The sequence below is a fragment of the Armigeres subalbatus genome, unplaced genomic scaffold (assembly GCF_024139115.2).
Source record: "Armigeres subalbatus isolate Guangzhou_Male unplaced genomic scaffold, GZ_Asu_2 Contig634, whole genome shotgun sequence".
Taxonomy (NCBI): domain Eukaryota; kingdom Metazoa; phylum Arthropoda; class Insecta; order Diptera; family Culicidae; genus Armigeres; species Armigeres subalbatus.
Genome location: NW_026943407.1, coordinates 159714 through 184174, shown reverse-complemented (window position 1 = coordinate 184174; position 24461 = coordinate 159714). Strand labels below are relative to the sequence as shown.

The 24461-nt window shown below is 46.2% G+C and overlaps 2 protein-coding genes across 2 annotated transcripts; one reads left to right on the top strand and one right to left on the bottom strand.

Annotated features, from left to right (window-relative positions):
- Positions 1-12323: 12323 nt before the first annotated feature.
- On the bottom strand, positions 12324-12965 carry LOC134204513 (uncharacterized protein K02A2.6-like). The gene has a single exon (XM_062679320.1). The coding sequence runs from the start codon at positions 12963-12965 to the stop codon at positions 12324-12326; it is 642 nt and encodes a 213-aa protein (XP_062535304.1).
- Positions 12966-15514: 2549 nt separating this feature from the next.
- Positions 15515-16931, top strand: LOC134204512 (uncharacterized protein K02A2.6-like). The gene is made up of 3 exons (XM_062679318.1): positions 15515-15591; positions 15635-16441; positions 16502-16931. Exons 1-3 carry the CDS (start codon positions 15515-15517, stop codon positions 16929-16931), a joined length of 1314 nt encoding a protein of 437 aa, XP_062535302.1.
- The last annotated feature ends 7530 nt before the right edge of the window (positions 16932-24461 follow it).

Below are 24461 nucleotides of genomic sequence, written 5' to 3'. Positions count from 1 at the left end.
CTTTTACACAAGCACGCGAATGAAGATGAACGTCTGTTCTCTGTGATTTATTTATAATCCTTGTGACAATTATAATTTGAAAATGCTTTAGAAGGAAAAAACAGTAAGCTAATAAGCTTTTTTTCATTTTATCCGTGAAAATCAAATTTATCTTTCAAAAGATTAAATCAAGTTAAAATTTTAAAAACGGCTTATCTGCTATTGTAAACAACAATTCCAACGTCGATTTGATGAATCTGAAAGCACTCCCAGGGAAACCAACACCACCAATAGGCACATTTTGAGAACACGTTTACTCATTAATGGGTACTTTTCTTTGCTATCTCTTTCCCTCTGCTGAAAAATTTACCCATTTTGAGAGAATAAGTGGATCTACTCATTTAAATGAGTAAATCCACTTATTCTCCCGAAATGGGTAAATTTTTCAGCAGAGAGAAAGAGATAGCAGACAAAAAGTACCCATTAATGAGTAAACGATTTTTACCGGGTAGGTGAAAGTTTCCGCTACCTGTTGATGGTGTTGGTTTGCGTGGGAGAACTATTAGATTCGTCAAATCGTCGTTTGAATTTTTGTTTGCAAAAGCAGATAAGTCGTTTTGAAAATTTTGTCTTGAAATCGAAAATAATCCTGCAATGAGTGGGATAGACTATAGATAGTAGAATCTATAGATGAGCGAAAGCAAGGCTGAGTCGATTTTTTTGCCCGTGCACACGCGCGTATGACGTCACTGCCCTTAACGTTTCCATCGAAATCGTGACGTCATCCCGCATAGAAATAAATCGTAGGCTGAACGGTTATTATTATACATTTTCTATTCCACGTTCGATCATCATTAACTGTATGATACATGTGAAATCATATGATTAATACATTTACCGACCTGATCATACAAAATTATTGTCGGATTATAGATGTTGCAATAATGATTACTAGAATGATGAATGAAAAATAATCTGTAGTAAAAGTATCATTAATCATATAATCTGGGTTGTTTTTTACCAGGCCTATGCTAAGAGCTCATGTTTTGCGTAGCCAACACCAACACCATCGCCGAGCAACGTACGTCAAATCTAAAAAAGCCTAACATCATAAAACATCCAAATTCAGCTTTCTTCAATTTGCAACTTTAATCGGGAATATTCATTAAATATGACTAATGAGCTTAATTGATTCAAAACTTATTTTACATGATCAATTTTGATTTTACTTACATGGAGATCAACAATTTGTCTTTTATTTCACCGTGAAAAGCTTGAGCAGAATTTAAAAATAAATCCTGCTCTTTTATTGTTGTGGATATTTTTAATTATCAAGCTACAATCATTGGTGTTGTTGACGATTGTTGACATCTCATGCAACTGACGACAGCGGTCTATCTGCACACTGTGCCCGGGACATGGTGGCTATTTTTAAGCTAAGGGAGTTAGATAGGGATGTCTATAGCATGTTTTTTACACACGACTATGTTTTATTTTTATAGTGCAATAAATATATTTCTGTCAGCGGCAGTTGTTCGACTTGAGCCAACGGTCATAATTTTTTCTCAAAGTCGGCGGTAATACAAAAAAGTGAAAGTGAACGCGAAGGAAAATAACAATTGTATAATAGAACAGGATTAAAATGCATGTAAGTGAAAACTTTATGATATCAAATCGTGAAATAAATCTAATTTTAAATATTTCTAGAAGCGTCCGTTTCCTCCCACATCAAGATGAAAACGTAAAATCGCAAACTAGTTTGGTGGTAAAACGGTGCCTGAACTGCGAGGATATGCCTACGAAGGTAAGAATCTTCTTTGATGAACCTTCTTTAATATATGTGGTGTGCGAAGAGTGAAATATCAAGACTTAACGTTGACTCAATAACTGAACGGTATCACAACAGACCGTGTCAGGATGCCAGAACTCTGATAGATACACTAATCCGTCAGCACAATGTATCCGATGTTCCCGTATTGCGTCACGACCAATTGTAATAAACTTTCAGCCAGTGTTCAACTATTGGGTTGCTGTCATTTGCCATTTATGTTGTATCCGGGATTGCAGCGCTATCCAAAATATATCAAATCCCTATCTTGTGTCTTACAGATTAGCGCACCCTGATACTTATAAATCATAGTCCGTAAGAAAGGAACCATCACCACTAAATGAATTAATCTCTTTTTGTATAATTCGCAGGCAAAACTGTTGAATGAACATCGGTACATAAAATATTCTAAAATCGCATGTTTTCTTAAATTAAATGTTTTCGTTAATTTGTAATAAAACATGTCGAATAAAAGTATATTGGAGGAACAGCTGAAATTTATGAAAAAAAAACAAAGTAAGCTAAGAGTATATTCTTCCAAGAATTTAAATATATTAATGACAATCGTACCTAGAAAATAAGAAGAAAATGCTAAGAGGCAAATAATAAATAAAATAAAATAATAATAAATAAAATATATAAAACTAACTTTTTAGTGTTGGCTTATTTAATGAAATGAAAACCCGAATGTGAATATTACCTGTACACTGAGATCAAATCGCCATTACATTTTATGTGCGGTAAACATATAGAAAAGGATCGACGGAATGCAATTCGATTCTATGTGCAGCATATGAACATATCTTGCCTACAATGTAACTTAAATACGAAGCAAATACAAAGTAAAGTAAATTCATTTACAACTTATTCAGTCTGCCAATAAATTTTATGTGCGTGGACCAATAGTTGATAATTATTGGTAACCGCACATAAAATTCAAAGCGTACAATAATGAAGAGGAATTTCGAAACAACAACATGGCAGGACCTGCGCTGCTTTCCAGTTTATCATTCTTCAGACTGCTGCTGGTAGTGCAAGCAAATTATTATTTGGTGGCAAGATGTAAGTATGGCACGGCAAATGCTGGGTAAAGCGTACCATTGGTACTTCGCGTACCTGAAGGAATAAAATAGACCCCATCTCGCGGTCCTTAGCCTCTTACCCAGCAACTCCTATCCTACTCCTCGTGGCGCTGGCCGGGATACGGGCAACCTTAGGGAAGATCGGGTAACCAACCCCGGTGGGAACTATGGTCGTATGCTGACAGGGAAGGGGGGATTTGCTCCTCTCCAGAGGTGCAAATCTTATTGAGCGTCTGTTCTCCATGTCAGGATCGGCTCACAACAGCGTCTGTTCTCCATGTTAGGGGCGGCTGATCATCGTCCGAGTGCCAGCGAGGGACTCTAAGTGAAACTGTGCACCATGGTCCACCGGGAATAAGAAGGAGGGTCCTCTGGAAATTTAGGGGGTTTGATGTCAGGCCCTGCAAGCCAGCCTTTAAAAACATAAGCAACGAACAATCAACAAGATGGTACGGACCGGAACCATCGGCGAAGACCACTGCGACGAAAAGGGGCTAACGATTGGAAACTCGGTTCGTGGAACTGCAAATCTCTCAACTTCATCGGGAGCACACGCATACTCGCCGATGTGCTCAAGGACCGTGGATTCGGCATCGTAGCGCTGCAGGAGGTGTGTTGGAAGGGATCAATGGTGCGAACGTTTAGAGGTAATCATACCATCTACCAGAGCTGTGGCACCAACACACGAGCTGGGAACAGCTTTCATAGTGATGGGCGACATGCAAAGGCGCGTGATCGGGTGGTGGCCGATCAACGAGAGAATGTGCAGGTTGGAGGATCAAAGCGCCGGTTCTTCAACTTCAGCATAATCAACGTCCATAGCCCACACTCCGGAAGCACTGATGATGATAAGGACGCATTCTACGCGCAGCTGGAACGTGAGTACGACAGCTGCCCAAGCCACGACGTCAAAATCATCATAGGAGATTTGAACGCTCAGGTTGGCCAAGAGGAGGAGTTTAGACCGACTATTGGAAAGTTCAGCGCTCACCGGCTGACGAACGAAAACGGCCTACGACTAATTGATTTCGCCGCCTCCAAGAATATGGCCATTCGCAGCACCTACTTCCAACACAGCCTCCCGTATCGGTACACCTGGAGATCACCACTGCAGACAGAATCACAAATCGACCACGTTCTGATTGATGGACGGCACTTCTCCGACATTATCGACGTCAGGACATATCGTGGCGCTAACATCGACTCTGACCACTATCTGGTGATGGTTAAACTGCGCCCAAAACTATCCGTCATCAACAATGTTCGGTACCGACGACCGCCGCGGTACGACCCAGAGCGACTGAAGCAACTTGATGTCGCCACTGCATACGCGCAGCATCTCGAGGCAGCGTTGCCGGAAGAGGGTGAGCTCGATGGGGCCCCTCTTGAGGACTGCTGGAATACAGTCAAAGCAGCCATTAACGACGCAGCGGAGAACAACGTCGGGTATATGGGTCGAAGTCGACGGAACGATTGGTTCTGACGAAGAGTGCAGACAAATTCTGGAGGAGAAGGACGCAGCGCGGGCGGTCGCGCTGCAGCAAGGTACCCGGCAGGACGTGGAACGTTATAGACGGAAGCTGATACAGTAGACCGCCTTTTTCAGGAGAAGAAACGCCGCCTGGAAGAAGCGGAGTGCGAGGAGATGGAACAGCTGTGCCGTTCTCAAGATACACGCAAGTTCTATCAGAAGCTCAACGCATCCCGCAAAGGCTTCGTGCCGCGAGCCGAAATGTGCCGGGATAAGGAGGGGAGCATCTTGACGGACGAACGTGTGGTGATCGAAAGGTGGAAGCAGCACTACGAGGAACATCTGAATGGCGCTGAGAGTACAGGCAATGAAAGTCAAGGCAGGGGAGGAGATGACTACGTCAGTTCAGCGGACGATGGAAGCCAACCAGCCCCCACCTTGAGGGAAGTTAAGGATGCCATTCAACAGCTAAAGACCAATAAAGCAGCTGGTAAGGATGGTATCGGAGCTGAGCTCATCAAGATGGGCCCGGAAAAGCTGGCCACTTGCCTGCACAAACTGATAGTCAGAATCTGGGAAAACGAACAGCTACCGGAGGAGTGGAAGGAAGGGGTTATATGCCCCATCTACAAGAAAGGCGACAAACTGGAGTGTGAGAACTTTCGAGCGATCACCATCCTTAATGCCGCCTACAAAGTGATATCCCAGATCATCTTCCGTCGTCTGTCACCATTAGTGAACGAGTTCGTGGGAAGTTATCAAGCCGGCTTCGTTGACGGCCGCTCGACAACGGACCAGATCTTTACTGTACGGCAAATCCTTCAAAAATGCCGTGAATACCAGGTCCCAACGCACCATCTGTTCGTTGATTTCAAGGCGGCATACGACAGTATAGACCGCGTAGAGCTATGGAAAATTATGGACGAGAACAGCTTCCTGGAAAGCTTACCAGACTGATCAAAGCAACGGTGGATGGTGCAAAACTGTGTGAAGATCTCGGGCGAACACTCCAGTTCGTTAGAATCGCGCCAGGGACCAAGACAAGGTGATGGACTTTCGTGCCTGTTGTTCAACATTGCGCTAGAAGGTGTCATGCGGAGAGCCGGGTGTAACAGCCGGGGTACGATTTTCAACAGATCCAGTCAATTTATTTGCTTCGCGGATGACATGGACATTGTCGGCCGAACATTTGCAAAGGTGGCAGAACTGTACACCCGCCTGAAACGTGAAGCAACAAAAGTTGGACTGGTGGTGAATGCGTCAAAGACAAAGTACATGCTTGTGGGTGGAACCGAGCGCGACAGGGTCCGCCTGGGAAGCAGTGTTACGATAGACGGGGATACCTTCGAGGTGGTCGAGGAATTCGTCTACCTCGGATCCTTGCTAACGGCTGACAACAACGTTAGTCGTGAAATACGAAGGCGCATCATCTGTGGAAGTCGGGCCTCTTACGGGCTCCAGAAGAAACTGCGGTCGAAAAAGATTCGCCACCGCACCAAATGTGTCATGTACAAGACGTTAATAAGACCGGTAGTCCTCTACGGACATGAAACATGGACAATGCTCGAGGAGGACTTGCAAGCACTCGGAGTATTCGAGAGACGGGTGCTTAGGACCATCTTTGGCGGTGTACAAGAAGACGGTGTGTGGCGGCGAAGAATGAACCATGAGCTCGCCCAGCTCTACGGCGAACCCAGTATCCAGAAGGTAGCTAAAGCCGGAAGGGTACGATGGGCAGGGCATGTTGCAAGAATGCCGGACAGCAACCCTGCAAAGATGGTGTTCGCTTCCGATCCGGCAGGTACTAGACGACGTGGAGCGCAGCGAGCGAGATGGGCAGACCAGGTGCAGAACGACTTGGCGAGCGTGGGGCGTATTCGAGGATGGAGAGATGCGGCCTCGAACCGTGTATTGTGGCGTCAAATTGTTGATTCAGTGTTATCTGTATAGATGTAGACTAAATAAATGAAATGAATGAATGAAATGTAAGTATAATTTTAACAACATCCGATAATGGTTCTTAAAACTTTTTCATTCATCTAATGTATAGCTTCGATCAAAATCCTGGTAAAAGAGTAGCAGCGGCAGCACAGCAGCAGCGCGGAAATGGGTTCAAAAAACGATGTCCATTACATTTTGGTGCGTATTCCCTGGCGTATTTAGTCCAGGATATTGGTGGTTCATATTTCGTAACCGAAACTTGGTGGACACTTTGACGATACGGTTTCTGGAAATACAATCGGGAATATCATCTACTTATTGCCAGCAATGAGGCATCGGGAAAATAGGGGGAAAAGTGTTCAACGACAACGGAGGCTGATGTTGACGAACTATTGCATGCACAATTCATCGGGAACTTTCCGGCATCTGAATCAATCCTTTTCGTTGGTGTTAAACATCGATGTCGTTTTTTTCTCTGATACATATAACTCAGAAATAAACGTACTTTAGTACTTGAAAATGAAACTCCGAAAAATATTTCATTCGTTTTGGATTGTGAAAAAAAATATCAAAATTAAAATCAATTGGTGAGCCTTGCAAATACTATCAACAGCCGCAAATAAAAGATATTAGCACGGTTTAATAAATTACATTTGATGTGCATTGATATATGTGCATTGCACATAAAATAAATGAACCGCAAAATTTCTCGTTTTATGTGCAGAAACAATAAAAAATATTTGCAAAGCTTGATTGCAAAAATCTATGTGCGTTGCATATATAATTTAGATGCAATTCTAGCTCAGTGTACGGTATTATGTGAAATAATATTATACATATTATAATGCAATAATCATACAATTGAACGATTATCGTACAGCGTTTAATTCAAATCAAAAGCAGAATCGTTAAGAAAAATCAAACGATTTAAAGTTTTTGTTGAATATAATAATAACTCGAATAATCACTAGAAACAAAAAATGAAGATAAACTAATCATTCATGGTAAAATGTCTTCGCAAAAATATATGAAAAAGTTGATGTTTTTGAATGGTAACGATACTTAACAACCCATTCAATGTATCATCCAAAATCAGATTATCATAAAGCCTATCCTAAATATCATACATGGTATGATTAACGTACGGTATTTCAAATGATTCCATTAACAATTCTACTTTAATTTTCAATACTCAAGAAACGATAGCTAGAAACATAATCGTATAATACCGTTCTATTCGGGAGGCTCGTTTGGAGACACGTTTGACAGTTCGTTTGGAGACAGAGGATTTATCTTCGCTCATCTATACATTCCACTATCTATATAGGATAGACCGAATCGGACCGAATATCGTTTTAGCTTAAATTTTATTTTTTTAGCTTTTATATTTTTATCCGTGTACACGGACAGATAAATCAACCCAAACATTGAGTTCAATGAGAATATCGCAGAAAAAATTTACACGGAAGTTTGAGAATACCCATTAAATGTAGTTTATTTACCCATTTTTTGAAATCACTCTGATGTGTCAAAAAATGGGTCTTTTTCCGAAAACGAAAAAAGGGTATTTTATCCCCATACGTTAGAATGTATATGTCAGATCTAATAATGGGTAAATGGTACCCTCTGAAACATTTGGATAATCAAATCGCCATTTTTGTTTTCCACTTTCGAAGTTGGAAGATTATCGATCAAAAACTAGACATTTTCGAGAAGAAAACAGAAGATTAAACTACCATTTTATTGGAGAATTGCAGCGGTGCGTTATATTTACAAGAGGTAAGGAAAAGTTTCATAAATATATCTGTTGAAGCTGCAGTAGACGCAGAAAGTTCCATATTGAAATTCCAATAATTTTTCTCAGACACCACACCAAGTGCCTCCGGGACTGCCTCCCGCAGCTGCTGTTCTACAAGATGCAACCGAAGCACGGAAGAAATCGGTGGTATACCGGTGCATACCTCGGTGCATATTGCCCCGTTTAAAATGAATATAGCCGATTTCATCAGCGGCTGGTGCTTGAATGCCGAAAGATTATCATTATCCACGAGGGTCTTCGTTTCGGAGCAACCAACTTGCCGTTCCCCGAAACCAAACATTTTTGCCTGAAGTGGAAATAAATGTACCAATTTAATAAGTGTTTTTGTTATTCAAAAATTGGTGGAAATAAACATATTTGTTCATGATAATTTTATTTTAAATCATGTATTTTTTTTCTATGCCATAACCACAATCATTTGTTCATAATAAAAGCGCCTTTTTTACCCACTTCCTATCAAAAAAATACCCATTTCATGAAGTTTAGTCAACTTACCCATTAATGAGTAAACGCGATTTACTCATTAAATGAGTTATGCCGCTTTTCTTCAAAATGGGTACGAGAATACCCATTAATGGGTATTCTCAAGCTTCCAAAAGGACTTATTCTTCTCTGATATGGTTCATAAGGGTAATGGAATTTTCGCTTGAATGTATGCTGCACTGCTTCAATAAGTTCTACATTTCACGAATAGTCACTGCTATCAAACATTATGGCTCCGGAAATCCTCGCAGTGGCCCTAATATGTTATAGCTAAAATTTTAAATAATCCGATTCACACAATGTTGATAATCAAAATCCATGTTTGTCAAATAACTTGTTAAATATTATATTTTTGTTTTTCTTTTTTTCTACTGACCTCTTGGAACCGGTTTCGGAGAGTTCAGTGCGTGATTTCTCTTGTTTCTGGACTGCAGAACGATGACGCGATCGGTCGGAATATCTGTTCTGCATTGCGCGGCCGGTAATAAAAACTGTTCAGTGCGCGTGACTTCTCTTGTTTCGGACTGCAGAACGATGACGCGATCGGCCGGAATATTTGTTCTGCATTGCGCGGCCGGTAATAAAAATCAGTTCAGTGCGTGATTTCTCTTGTTTCGGACTGCAGAACGATGACGCGATCGCCGGAATATCTGTTCTGCATTGCGCGGCCGGTAATAAAAATCAGTTCAGTGCGTGATTTCTCTTGTTTCGGACTGCAGAACGATGACGCGATCGGCCGGAATATTTGTTCTGCATTGCGCGGCCGGTAATAAAAATCAGTTCAGTGCGAGATTTCTCTTATTTCGGACTGCAGAACGATGACGCGATCGGCCGGAATATTTGTTCTGCATTGCGCGGCCGGTAATAAAAATCAGTTCAGTGCGTGATTTCTGTTTCGACTGCAGAATGATCGCGCTGATCGGCCGAAATATTTGTTCTGCATTGCGCGGCCGGTAATAAGAGTAGCCATCGAACAAGTAAGTGCAGTGCGTGTTTTAGTCGTCGGAAAAGGAATAAAGTATCCATCTTGTGTTCGGTGGCTCAGGCGCATGTCGCGCGCGGTCGAAAAGCGAGTTCTTCAATAGTTTGCTGTAGCCATCGAACAAGTGAGTACAGAGTGCTGCGCTTCCGTGCGGTCGTCCAAAACGCGAATCTCCTTAGCTTTCATATGCCACCGGGCGTGCATGTTTTTAACTTTAACTCGTATTAGTGTCATTTCCCATCCCATAGATCGTAATCGCTTACCAAAGTGAATCCAGATAAATTATCCTTTTGTAACTAAGACGATATCCCATCCCAAGACCATCGTGGAGATGCAGAGGCATACTCGGTCTCTAGTAGCAAAGAGAGTCGGACCAATAATCCTGCCCTTACTATATGACCGTAAGGACGTGGCCGGCGCCGCTATTGACTGAAAATATTTGAGCTCCCGAAACGTGTGCATTGAGAATGGGTTGTCAATCTCAAGCCCCATTCATTGTGTTCCCCTGTACAATTCTCGCAAGTTCAGTCAATCACGGAGTAGCAACTACGAATTGTGCAGGTCATAATGCTCATGCTCATGCTCATGCTCATGACCTCTTGGAACCGGTTTCGAAGTCCTTGAGAAATCGGATTAGCAGTCAAACTAAAACAAATCCATATAACATGTTGATGTGGAAAAAGTCAATATTTTTGGCTTGCTCTAGATTATTCCATATTCTCTTACTTGTCATAAGACATATCTCTACCATTGTACCAACCCTAAACTAAATGCATTTTTCTTTCGCTTATAGCGTAATCCTTGATTTCGGCGCCCTAAAGACTGGCGCTTATGGAGGCCAACTGGCACAACCGCACGCTACGGCGCTATATGTAAGGAACATTGCAGATTTGTGGCATTTCTAGATCTTCACATGGAATCTGCAAAATAAAATCCAGAACGGGTTGAAAGATCATTAAAATTGCTGAAAATTCCTCACTTAAGATTGCTTTCAGCTTATACTGACCATAACAGCAGTTCTCATATGTCAAGGACACACAGACAATAGCTCAGTTTGTCGAGCTGATTGTATATAAACTATGTGCCTGTTAAATTCAATCGGAAATACATATCTTCGTACATTTTAGAAAGGTACAGGATTCCTCTAGTGAGCAAATGTATGCTATATATGTAGAGATGAAGAATAAGAAGGAATACATTTTGGCTGATAAGCTCTTTCAAATGTTGGTCTAGTAATATCAATTTCATCTGCGTATACGCTTGGCAGATGTGTATACCTAATTGAGTATCCCACTAAATAAAAAATAAATCTAAGCATTCATTTTCTAATTTTGACTAAGTCAGTACTTAGTCCACGCTGACAATATGAAGTATGCTTTAGCATAATTACATAATTCTTAAGTGAACTAAGGTTTTAAACGAAATTTGAATCCGTATATGAAAAATCCCACAATTTATTTATTTTATATACTTACTGATATAAAACTGATATAAAATTGATCAGATTCGGGAGCACACGCCCACGAGATGATTTTTTTTAAAACGGCACAAATGCTGGGGTATTGTCTTATCGCCAATGGTATATGCGGCGAGAATGTGGCAATTTATCACAAATTGCCTTTTCTGACCTTGAAAAAGTGAAATCAGAAATAATAAAAATTCCGCGGAAAGAAAAAAATTAAAATTTCGTTTCGTTTCGAAAATTTCGAATTAAATGAACCTTGATTTCGTATCGTTTCGAAATATCGAAAGAAATCTTTATTCCGTTTCGTTTCGATCCGAATCAATATAGACATTTTAAATTTCGTTTCGTTTCGTTTCGTTAGGAAAAGTGTAAGTATCGCATACACCTTTACGAATATTGCAAGAAATTTGTGGAGGAATTCCTGGAGGAGTTTCAAATGAATTTGCGGAGGAGTTTTAGTGAATCTTTGGTAGAATAATTTGAGGAGCTTTTGAGGGAACTCCTGGACGAATTAGTTAAGGAACTCCTGGAGAAATTTTCAAAAAACTTCTAGAGGAATTTGCGGAGGAATTTCTGACGGAATATCCGGACTTGGAAGTATTTCCGAAGAATCATTAAAAAAAACTTTTGGAGGAAATCTTGAAAGAACACTTGGAGAAAATTTTGAGAATCTTGCAGTGATTTCCAAAAGAACTGTTGAAGGAGTTTTCTCAGGATCTCCTGGAGCAATTTCCAGATAAATTTCCAAAGGAACCCTTGGATGTATTTCCAGATGAATTTCCGGAGGAACACAAAAGAAATATCTTGAGAAAAACTATAAGGACGTTCTTAAGGAATTTTCTGAAGGTTTCTTGAGTACTTCAAGAAGAAAATCCTGAAAATTCTGGAGGAACTCCCTTTAGGAAATTCTGGAGAGACTCCTGGAGGAATTTTCTGAGGAGCTCCTGGGGAATTTATTGAGAATCTCAAATCTCAAGAGGAACGCCTGGAGGAATTTCCGAAAGAATTCCTGAATGAATTTTTGGAGTAAGCTCAGGAGGTACTTTTGGGAGGAAGGAACTTTTGGAGATATTTCGGATTGGATTGAAGGATTTTCCAAAGATTCTTTTGGATAAATTTCCTGCGAAAATTCTGAAGGATTTTTTGAAGGAATATTTAAAGATACTTCGAGAGGAGTTTTAGAAGGAATTACCGGGATAATTTTCTAGGGAGTTTTTGGAGGAATTCCTTGAGGAGGTTTCTTGAGGAACTCCTAGAGGATGTTTTAAGGGAACTATTGGAGGAATTTCAAGACGTTGTGGTTGACCCGTCCGATGACCTCGATGATTATGCCGGAGGCCCACTGCCACTTGGTGTTGCTGCGGTAGACCTTGGCGTAGACCATGTCGCCTTTTCGGAAGCCATTACGAGGAGTTGCGCCATGCTTCCAGTTGAACTGTTCGTCTTGGCGTTGATTGAGAACCACTGGCTTCGGTTGTTGGTGATGCAGGAGATCGAGAACCGTCTTGATGTCTCGACCAAGCATCAGCTGCGAAGGAGTTCTGCGCCATTCAGAACACGACTGGGAGTGGTTCGGTAGACCTGGAGGAACGTCTGGAGCGATTCCGAGATACTTTCCTCGTTGATTTTGCGCAACGACCTCTTGAAGGTGTCCACAAATCTCCGCCTGGCCATTGGACTGTGGGTGATACGGCGATGTCCGGAAATGTTGAATGCCGTTCTTCCTGCACAAAACCGCAAACCGTTCTGACGTCAACTGCGTTCCATTATCGGAGACTATGATGTTGAGAACGCCAAAGCGGGCAAACAGCTCGTCGAGGAACTCAGTCACTGCTGATGTTGTCGGTCCAACATTCTGGAGTTCGTCTACGATCCAGATAACGGGCTCGTTTTCGACCGGTGGTACCGGAAGCATGAAGACCTTTTCCTCAAGGACGAGCGAAGTTGACGATGCGAAGCGAAAGTGCGGTTGCTGTTGATAAGCCCCAGCGTGACGGTGCACGACAAGCACGTCAACTTCTGTGCTCCCAAAGCACACCCATGAGTACTCGTTCGATGAGACGGTGAAGAAAGCTGACAGAGCTTATTCAGCGTCCGAATCTCCCTGTTCAGCAAGCGGTACCAGTGCTTCCAGCTAACGAAGCATGACGCGGACGACTTTCAACGTACGCTGGGACGGTCAACCGATGCTGTGAAGACTTCGAGCTCAGCAAGATCACGGAGGACGTATTCAAGAGCCTGATTTGCACCTGTAGGCTCTGGATCATCGAAGGACGCAGACATCCGAACGAGACTCCTATCCAAGCTTGAGGCTAACGCGGCGGGTGAATGCACTCTGGAATCATTCATCACGGAGTGCCAACGTCTGCAAAACCTCAAGCACGACACGGCCATGGTGGAACAAAAGAAATCGGTGAGTACAATCTGCGCAGTCACAGAATAAGCTCACCGATGACACCCGAGTTCCAAAGAGAAGCAGAAGACGAAGTCCGCAGGTCCAAAACACCCTGCTGGCAGTGTGGCGGAATGCACTACGTCCGGGACTGCACCTACACGAAGCACGTTTGTCGGGACTGCAAGCAAACCGGCCACAAAGGAGGGTATTGTGGCAGCTACACATCGAAGGCGGCACACTAGAAGAAGAAGCACGTGAACGGAGTTTTCCATCAACCTGGTCAGCTGCACTTCTAGACGGAAGCTCCTAACGGTGGATATCAACGGTCTCAAGTCACTCTGCAGTTGGACACCGCATCCGACATCACCATCGTTTCGAAGAAGCAGGGAAGAAGAACCTGGGCTCGCCAACGCTGACTCCCACAACACGGACTGCCTGGACTGCGTCGGTGACGCTTTTCATCTACTTGGTGAACTCCGAGTCCCAATCAAACACGAAGGTGTCACCAAACCGCAACTTTCTACGTGACCAACAACATCATCAACCTGATCGGTCTGGACTGGATTAAGCTGTTGGACACCCCGCTATCTGCAATCTGCAACCAGGTCCGCACGTTGCCTGCGTATTCCGGAAGTGTTCAAGAACGGCCTCGACACCGCAAGAAGATGAAGGTCCGACTCTATCTCAAGCCCGATGCCAAACCTGTTTCACCTGTCGACCGACTTCAGTCGCTGGGCGTCATCACGCCTGTCGATTTCTCGCAGTGGGCGGCTCTGATCGTCGTAGTGAAGAAGCCTGCAGGAAAAGTACGAATCTGTGCCGATTACTCAACTGACTGAACGCTGCCCTGAGCCCAACCATTACCCGCTACCGGTCCCTGATGACATCTTTACCAAGCTCAATGGTGCCGGTATTTCAGCGTCATCGACCTGAGTGACGCTTAACTTCAAGTGGAAGTTGACGACGACTGAACCAGCTGCTCACAATCAACACGCATCGAGGTCTCTTCCGCTTCAACCGGTCGTACCAGGAGTAAAATCCGCTCCAGGGGTTTTTCAGCAGTTGATGAACAGCATGGTTGCCGATCTCGAAGGAGTGGACACGTTTCTGGATGACATCTTCGTGGCCAGCAAAACCGAAGAGGAGCACCACAAGACGCACTGTTTCAACGCCTTCAAGCCTACGGTTTCGTTCTGAGGAAGAAAAGTGCAACATTCTGCAGCCGGAGGTAAAGTATTTGGCGCACATCGTAGACGAGAACGGACTCCGTCCAGACCCATCCAAGGTGAAGCCATTGTCAAAATGCCACTCGCCCAAAGATGTCACAACTCTACGCTCGTTCCTTGGTGCGGTGAATTTCTACGCGAAGTTTGTCCCGGAGATGCACCAATCAAGGGGCACTGACGCGCTGCTGAAGAAGGATGCAAATTCGTTTGGAACAGCGAGTGCCAGAAATCGTTCAGGTGCTTCAAGGAAGTACTCCAGTCGAATTTGCTTCTAACACACCACGATCCATCACTGAGACATCATAGCAGGCTTGATAAAACTAGTCCGGAATCGGTGCCTCGCCTTCTACACAGGTTCCCCTATGGCTCACTCAAAGTTGTTGCACACGCTTCCTGCTCACTCACCCTGCGGAGGCAAATTACGGACAGACCGAGAAGGAAGGTCTTGCACTGGTGTTTGCCGTAACGAAATTCCATCGGATGCTGCTCGGACGCAAGTTCAGACGGATCATCAGCCACTCCTGCGGATATTCGGACAGAAGAAGGGTATTCCGGTTCACACGGCCAACCGCCTTCAACGGTGGGCCCTGACGCTTCTGTGCTACAACTTCGGCATCGAGTACGTGTCAACCACGCAGTTTGGATATGCAGAAGAACTGTCCCGCCTCATCAACGGTTACGTCAAACCAGAGGAAGACTTCATCATCGCATCGATTCAACTGGAAGACGACATCGAGATTCCACTCTAGGAAGCCATCAGTTCGCTGTTAGTTGAGTTCAAATCGGTGCGCAGCGCTACTCTCCAGTGCCCGATTCTCCAACAAGTGATCCAGTACAACCACCATGGATGGCCCTCCAAAATCGATGACATGGCTAACCCTGAAGTTCGCCCTTTCTTCGCTCATCGAAACGCTCTATCGGTAGTGAAGGGGTGCCGTTCAACCGTTTGGTGATTCCGGACAGTTTTCGGCAGCGGATTCTCAAGCAACTCCACCGAGGACATCCGGGAATGGAGCGGATGAAAGCTATCGCACGTAGTCACGTGTACTGGCCGAGGATCGATGACCACATTGCTGATTTTGTGAAGAGATGTGAAAGCTGTGTCACACATTCGAAGACACCGTCTAAGGTTCCGCTACAGTCGTGGCCACTCGCTCAATCTCCCTGGGAGCGTATCCACATCGACTTCGCCGGCCCAATCAACGGTCTGCACTTCCTCATAGTGGACGCCTTCACTAAGTGGCCGGAAATTCGCATCGTTCGATCCCCGACAACATCAGCAGTGACCGAGTTCCTCGACGAGCTGTTTGCCCGTTTTGGCGTTCCCAACGTCATAGTCTCCGACAATGGAACGCAGTTCACGTCGGAACAGTTCGCGGTTTTGTGCAGGAAGAACGGCATTCAACATTTCCGGACATCGCCGTATCACCCACAGTCCAATGGCCAGGCGGAGAGATTTGTGGACACCTTCAAGAGGTCGTTGCGCAAAATCAACGAGGGGGAAAGTATCTCGGAATCGCTCCAGACGTTCCTCCAGGTCTACCGAACCACTCCCAGTCGTGTTCTGAATGGCAGAACTCCTTCGCAGCTGATGCTTGGTCGAAACATCAAGACGGTTCTCGATCTCCTGCATCACCAACAACCGAAGCCAGTGGTTCTCAATCAACGCCAACAGTTCAACCGGAAGCATGGCGCAACTCCTCGTGGCTTCCGAAAAGGCGACATGGTCTACGCCAAGGTCTACCGTAGCAACACCAAGTGGCAGTGGACGTAATCATCGAGGTCATCGGACGGGTCAACCACATGGCATGGACGGAAAAAGCCCATCAGATCGCACTCCAACCAGCTCAAGCATCGTTCCAGTGAAGCAACAACCGGCGCAGCAGATTCCACACCACTGGGTATCCTGGTGGACATGTTTGGAATTCAATCTCCTGGACCAGCAGTACAGCCCGCTCAACAAGGTCAAGCCGAGCAGGAACCACTTCCTGTTCCATCAACCTCCAACGTCCGATCCCAGGTCCAGCCACGAACCGAGGTGCAAGTAGTGCCAGCGGTTTCCAACCAAGAAGTCGAAGCAGGTTCCAGTCAACTCGATGATGTTCCCGAACGCGGTCGCATCCAGACCGACCAACCAGAACCGGAGCATGAAGAAGATAACCAGCCACCTATAGATCCCGTTCCAGAACCACCATCGGTCCGGCCACAGAGAGTGATCCGGATGCCTTCCAGATTCGAGCCGTACCTGTTCTGGAAATAAGAAGGGAAGAATGTTAGCCACGAACATAGTAGTCAATGATTACCATCAGTCGCGACCCTAGCGACTAGTTCAATATAGCAACGATAATCAACAAATGTGAAAATTGATGACTTTGTTCCCAACCATCCTAGAATAAAATCGTATTTAAAGTACAACAAGCATCATCAACGTGCACTGTCCACACGAAGGGAGACCCGACGACGATAAAGAAACGTTCTTTGCACAGCTGGAGCAGACATACGATGGATGCCAACTGAGGGACGACAAAACTGTCATCGGCGAAATGAACGCTCATGTAGGCAGGAAGGAGATTTATAGACCGATCATTCGGACCAATGATGTATAAACTTTGCGGTCTCCATAAAATGGTAGTCATAATCACTTTCTTCCCCCTTAAGAATATCCACTAGGCCACATGGAAATCACCCAACCAAGAAACGGTAAACCAAACGGTAAACGAAGAACGCAGGTTACAGCCAGCTCCTGTCCTCCGCCACCTTCCATGCACCATACACCGATGACAAAACCATACGCCCAGGTGGTGAACGATGAGGTGAGTAACACACAAGTTCTGTTTTCGATGTCCGAATTCCTCACTCTCGCGAGATACATTTTTGGTCGCCGATCAAAACAAAAACAAAATATAGCTTTTTTTGAGCTTTCGACGATGAAAACATGTGAAAAACAAAGTAACCCGGGACTGCCGAGACCTGCGTTAACCGTCGTTGTCAGGATATCAACAAACAATCGAGCGTCGTCGTCAAGGTTGCCATAGCACAAATAAACAATCAAAGGGTATAAAAAGGATAATTTTCACCGTGTGATATCCGTGTTTCTCTGCTACAAGTCATACCTACAAGAGGTTATGGGCACCCCGAAGGAAACTGCGCACGGAATTCCCCAGTATTCCGGTGGACCTGGTTTTGAAAACTGGAGTTTTCGCTTGAAGATGTTACTGGATTCGGCTGGCGTGCTGCGAACCCTGACGGAATATTTCCCAGAAGAGGAAGAGGACTATGTGAAGTTCGACAATGAAGATCGAAAAGCGAAATGCATGATCGTTGGATTCTTGGCGTATGAGGTTCTGAAAGTCGTCCGGGACAAAGGCAGCGCGAAGGATATGTGGTCAAGCTTGTGCGACGTTTTCACAAAGAAGTCTGCGGCCAGTCAAACGCTCCTGTGGAAACAACTAGGTCGCCTACGGATGAAGGAGGGAGCATCGATGCGGTCTCACCTTTTGGCGTTCGACGATTTGGTAAGACAACTCAAAACGGCCGGTGTGAAGCTTGAGGACGGAGATCTCGTGTCCCAGCTGTTCCTAAGTTTGCCGAACTCGTACGATCCCCTTGTAACGGCGCTGGAAAACATTAAGGAAGATGACCTCAATTTGGATTTGGTCAAGCAACGGTTGCTCGCGGAAGAGCAAAAACGTGCCGACCGCATGGACGAGACCGTCGACGACAGGCCGGCGGCGTTTGCGGGCCATCAGCGTCACAAGCGTGGTGAAAAATTCAAGGGCAAGTGCCACAAGTGCGGCCATATGAAGAAGAACTGCAGGAAGGACAAGGAAGCAAGGATGATATCGATCATTTAGTAATTTGCGTTCGATCATTTAGAGGTTTGTCAATAACTCATTCCAGAAGCTGAATTTCAAAATGTGTTGTATGGAGGACTTCTAGTGCGAAGGATTTTCGAAGTGCGAAGCCTTCCACGTCAAACGGTGACGTCATCCATTTCAAGCTGGATTCGGGCGCAAGTGACCATTTGGTGAACGAGAGAACGTTATTCCATTCGGTCGAAAAGCTGCCGTGCCCGGTGGTTATAAAAGTGGCCAAGGGTGGAGCGGATCTGGTGTGGAAGGAAGAGGACGAGATAAATGGTTACAGCAACCACGACGTTCTATTGAATATGCAAAAGGTGCTGTACATCGCGGACCTTCGCGACAACCAGCTCTCGGTGAAAAAGCTGGCAACTGCTGGCGTTGGAGTGCTGTTCCTTAAGGGCAAAGCGATGCTAAAGAAGGATGGCAATATCATCGCTATCGCTCCGATGATGAAGAGCAACCTGTACGAGCTGGATATTAAGGCGAGTAGCTCAACTGCTAACCTTTGCCAGATGGAACGAAACGAGCTGTGGCATCGTCACCTGGGGCATCTCGGCCAAGGAGGAATGGCCAAAATCGTGCAGAAGAAGATGGACACTGGTGTCGACTTCAATTCTGCGATGCGTGCACCCAGGGTAAGCAGGGTCGGGACCCATTCGAAGGAACTCCTCAACGAGCGAAGCGGCCCCTCGAGCGAATTCACTCGGACGTTTGCGGCCCCATCGATCCACCAGCTTGGGACGGATCAAGATATTTTGTATCGTTTATCGACGACAAGACGCACTTCGCCATGATCTACCTGATGAAGCGGAAGTCGGAAGTCTTCGAAAAGTTCCAGGAGTATGAAGCACTGGTGACCGCGCATTTTGGTTTGCGCATCTTACCGTGGACCAAGGCCGTGAGTATGGTTCGACCGTGCAGAAAGGCTTCTACAAAAAGAAGGGCATCCAGGTCGAAGCAACCGTCGCTTATACGCCTCAACAGAACGGCGTGGCCGAGCGATTCAATCGGACGCTGGTGGAAAAAGTGAGGACCATGCTGATTGATTCATCGATGCCGAAGTCAATGTGGTGTGAAACAGCCCTGACAGCGGTGTATTTAATCAACCGCAGCCCATCAGCAGCGTTGTCGGAGGGTACCACGCCGGCGGAATGTTGGATTGGATCCAAACCGGATCTGTCAAAGCTACGCGTGTTTGGATGCAAGGCATACGCGTGGGTCCCCGGCCAACAACGCAAAAAGTTGGATGCCAAGAGTCAGGAGGTTGTCATGATCGGCTACGCTCCCAATGGATACCGCCTCTGGAACAAGAAAAGCAGGAAGGTGGTGATTGCTCGTGATGTCCGTTTCGACGAAACCTGTTTTCCGTTCGCTTCTGAAAGCAGAGATGAGAAACCGTTAGTAGTGCTACCATCGTACGAGCAAGAGGGGGAAAAAGAAGTCACTGGCGAGCCTGCGATTCCAGAGCCTGCCGGAGATGAAGAAAATTCGGACAACGATGAAGAAGACTTCGAGGATCCGGAAGTGGACGAGCCAACCGAACCAACAACCGTCGCGCTCCCTTCGCCAACAGATAGACGCGATGCTCATGGCGAGTCGTCGAGGCGCAGCGAACGGGAGCGCAGGGTACCGGGTAAGTTGCTTGGTTATTTTACTGGTTTCCGATCAACCTCTGCCGCATTTCTCCCCACACTAGATGTACCTGAAAGCTACCAGGAAGTCTTTAACCGAGACGATCGTGACGAGTGGCTAAAAACCATTCAAGACGAGCTGCACTCCATGAAGACAAACCAGGTGTGGCGGCTGATGCCATGTCCTGCTAACGTGAAGCCGTTGAAAACGAATTGGGTCTTTCGGATCAAGGAGGACGAGAACGGACGTGCCTTGCGACGCAAAGCTCGACTCGTAGCGAAAGGTTTCCTGCAAAGACCGGGATTGGACTACGAAGAAACGTACCCTCCGGTGGCCAAACTAGCGACAATCAAAATCAAGAGTGGATGGAATGTGCCGTGTGTCCCACCTACAAAAAGGGCGATAAGCTGGATTGTAGCAACTAACGCGCAATCACATTGCTGAACGCCGCCTACAAGGTTCTCCTCCAAATTTTATGCTGTCGACTAGCTTCAATTGCAAGGAAGTTCGTGGGGCGTACCAGGCGTGTTTTATGGGTGAACACTCCACCACGGACCAGGTGTTCGCCAAACAACTAGGTCGCCTACGGATGAAGGGAGCATCGATGCGGTCTCACCTTTTGGCGTTCGACGATTTGGTAAGACAACTCAAAACGGCCGGTGTGAAGCTTGAGGATGGAGATCTCGTGTCCCAGTTATTCCTAAGTTTGCCGAACTCGTACGATCCCCTTGTAACGGCGCTGAAAAACATTAAGGAAGATGACCTCAATTTGGATTTGGTCAAGCAACGGTTGCTCGCGGAAGAGCAAAAAACGTGTTGACCGCATGGACGAGACCTTCGACGACAGGCCGGCGGCGTTTGCGAGCCATCAGCATCACAAGCGTGGTAACAAATTCAAGAGCAAGTGCCAAGTGCGGCCATATGAAAGAAGAACTGCAGGAAGGACAAGGGAAGCAAGGATGATATCGATCATTTAGTAATTTGCGTTCGATCATTTAGAGGTTTGTCAATAACTCATTCCAGAAGCTGAATTTCAAAATGTGTTGTATGGAGGACTTCTAGTGCGAAGGATTTTCGAAGTGCGAAGCCTTCCACGTCAAACGGTGACGTCATCCATTTCAAGCTGGATTCGGGCGCAAGTGACCATTTGGTGAACGAGAAAACGTTATTCCATTCGGTCGAAAAGCTGCCGTGCCCGGTGGTTATAAAAGCGGAGCGGATCTGGTGGGGAAGGAAAAGGACGAGATAAATGGTTACAGCAACCACGGCGTACTTTTGAATATGCAAAAGGTGCTGTACATCGCGGACCTTCGCGACAACCAGCTCTCGGTGAAAAAGCTGGCAACTGCTGGCGTTGGAGTGCTGTTCCTCAAGGGCAAAGCGGTGCTAAAGAAGGATGGCAATATCATCGCTACCGCTCCGATGATGAAGAGCAACCTATATGAGCTGGATATTAAGGCGAGTAGCTCAACTGCTAACCTTTGCCAGGTGGAACGAAACGAGCTGTGGCATCGTCACCTGGGGCATCTCGGCCAAGGAGGAATGGCCAAAATCGTGCAGAAGAAGATGGCCACTGGTGTCGACTTCAATTCTGCGATGCGTGTACCCAGGGTAAGCAGGGTCGGGACCCATTCGAAGGAACTCCTCATCGAGCGAAGCGGCCCCTCGAGTGAATTCACTCGGACGTGTGCGGCCCCAGCGATCCACCAGCTTGGGACAGGATCAAGATATTTTGTATCGTTTATCGACGACAAGACGCATTTCGTCATGATCTACCTAATGAAGCGGAAGTCGGAAGTCTTCGAAAAGTTCCAGGAGTTTGAAGCACTGGTGACCGCGCATTTTGGTTTGCGCATCTCGAAGCTTACCGTGGACCAAGGCCGTGAGTATGGTTCGACCGTGTAGAAAGGCTTCTACAAAAAGAAGGGCATCCAGGTCGAAGCAACCGTCGCTTATACGCCTCAACAGAACGGCGTGGCCGAGCAATTCAATCGGACGTTGGTGAAAAAAGTGAGGACCATGCTGATTGATTCATCGATTCCGAAGTCAATGTGGTGTGAAACAGCCCTGACCGCGGTGTATTTAATCAACCGCAGCCCATCAGCAGCGTTGTCGGAGGGTACCGCTCCGGCGGAATGTTGGATTGGATCCAAACCGGATCTGTCAAAGCTACGCGTGTTTGGATGCAAGGCATACGCGTGGGTCCCCGGCCAACAACGCAAAAAGTTGGATGCCAAGAGTCAGGAGGTTGTCATGATCGGCTACGCTCCCAATGGAACCGCCTCTGGAACAAGAAAAGCAGGAAGATGGTGATTGCTCGTGATGTCCGTTTCGACGAAACCTGTTTTCCGTTCGCTTCTGAAGGAAGAGATGAGAAACCGTTAGTAGTGCTACCATCGTACGAGCAAGAGGAGGAAAAAGAAAAAGTAACTGGCGAGCCTGCGATTCCAGAGCCTGCCGGAGATGAAGTAAATTCGGACAACGATGAAAAAGACTTCGAGGATCCGGAAGGGGACGAGCCAACCGAACCAATAACTGTTGTGCTCTCTTCGCCAACAGATAGACGCGATGCTTCATGGCGAGTCGTCGAGGCGCAGCGAACGGGTGCGCAGACTACCGGGTAAGCTAAACCTCTGCCGCATTTCCCCCAACACTAGATGTTCCTGAAAGCTACCAGGAAGTCTTGAACCGAGACGATCGTGAGGAGTGGCTAAAAACCATTTAAGACGAGCTGCAGTCCATGAAGAAAAACCAGGTGTGGCGGCTGATGTCATGTCCTGCTAACGTGAAGCCGTTGAAAACGAATTGGGTCTTTCGGATCAAGGAGGACGAGAACGGACGTGCCGTGCGACGCAAGGCTCGACTCGTAGCGAAAGGTTTCCTGCAGAGACCGGGGCTGGACTATGAAGAAACGTACGCTCCGGTGGCCAAACAAGCGACAATCAGAATCAAGAGTGGATGGAAGGTGTCGTGTGTCCCACCTACAAAAAGGGCGATAAGCTGGATTGTAGCAACTAATGCGCAATCACATTGCTGAACGCCGCCTACAAGGTTCTCTCCCAAATTTTATGCTGTCGACTAGCTTCAATTGCAAGGAAGTTCGTGGGGCGTACCAGGCGTGTTTTATGGGTGAACACTCCACCACGGACCAGGTGTTCGCCAATCGCCAAGTACTGCAGAAATGCCGCGAATACAACGTGCCCACACATCATCTATTCATCGTCTTCAAAGCATTATTTGATACAATCGATCGAGACCAGCTATGGCAGCTAATGCACGAACACGGATTTCCGGATAAACTGATACGGTTGATCAAAGCGACGATGGATCGGGTGATGTGCGTAGTTCGGGTTTCAAGGGCATTTTCGAGTCTCTTCGAAACGCGCTGAGGGTTACGGCAAGGTGGTGGTTTTTCGTGTTTGCTATTCAACATCGCTTTGGAAGTGGTAATATTTACGAAGAGCAGAGATTAACACGAGTGGTACAATTTTCGATCAGTCCGTCCAGCTATTTGGCTTCGTCGACGACATAGATATTATGGCACGTAACTTTGAGAAGATGGAGGAATCCTACATCAGACTGAAGAGGGAAGCTAAGCGGATCGGACTAGTCATCAACACGCCGAAGACGAAGTACATGATAGGAAGAGGTTAAATAAAAGACAATGTGAGCCCAGATACCAGCAGAGAAATTCTGGGACGCATAGTGGCTGGAAATCCTACGTACTTTGGACTCCGCAAGACGCTCCGATCGGATAGGGTTCGCCGCCGTTCAAAACTGACAATCTACAAAACGCTCTACTACCGGTCTAGGTAGTCCGCTACGGACACGAGACCTGGACGATGCTCGTGGAGGACCAACGCGCACTTGGAGTTTTCGAAAGGAAAGTGCTGCGTACTATCTAGGGTGGGGTGCAGATGGCGGACGGTACGTGGAGGAGGCGAATGAACCACGAGTTGCATCAGCTGCTGGGAGAACCATCCATCGTTCACACCGCGAAAATCGGACGACTGCGGTGGGCCGGGCACGTAGCCAGAATGTCGGTTTCGACAACGATCCGACGGGTACAAGAAGGCGAGGTGCGCAGCGGGCAAGGTGGATCGATCAGGTGGAAGATGACTTGCGGACCCTCCGTAGACTGCGTGGTTGGCGACGTGTAGCCATGGACCGAGCCGAATGGAGAAGACTCTTATATACCGCATAAGCCACTTCGGCCTTAGTCTGAATAAATAAATAATAATGATTGATGCCGTGTTTGAGAAGCTTGACCGGGATCTCGTCCTTCTCAGCAGCTT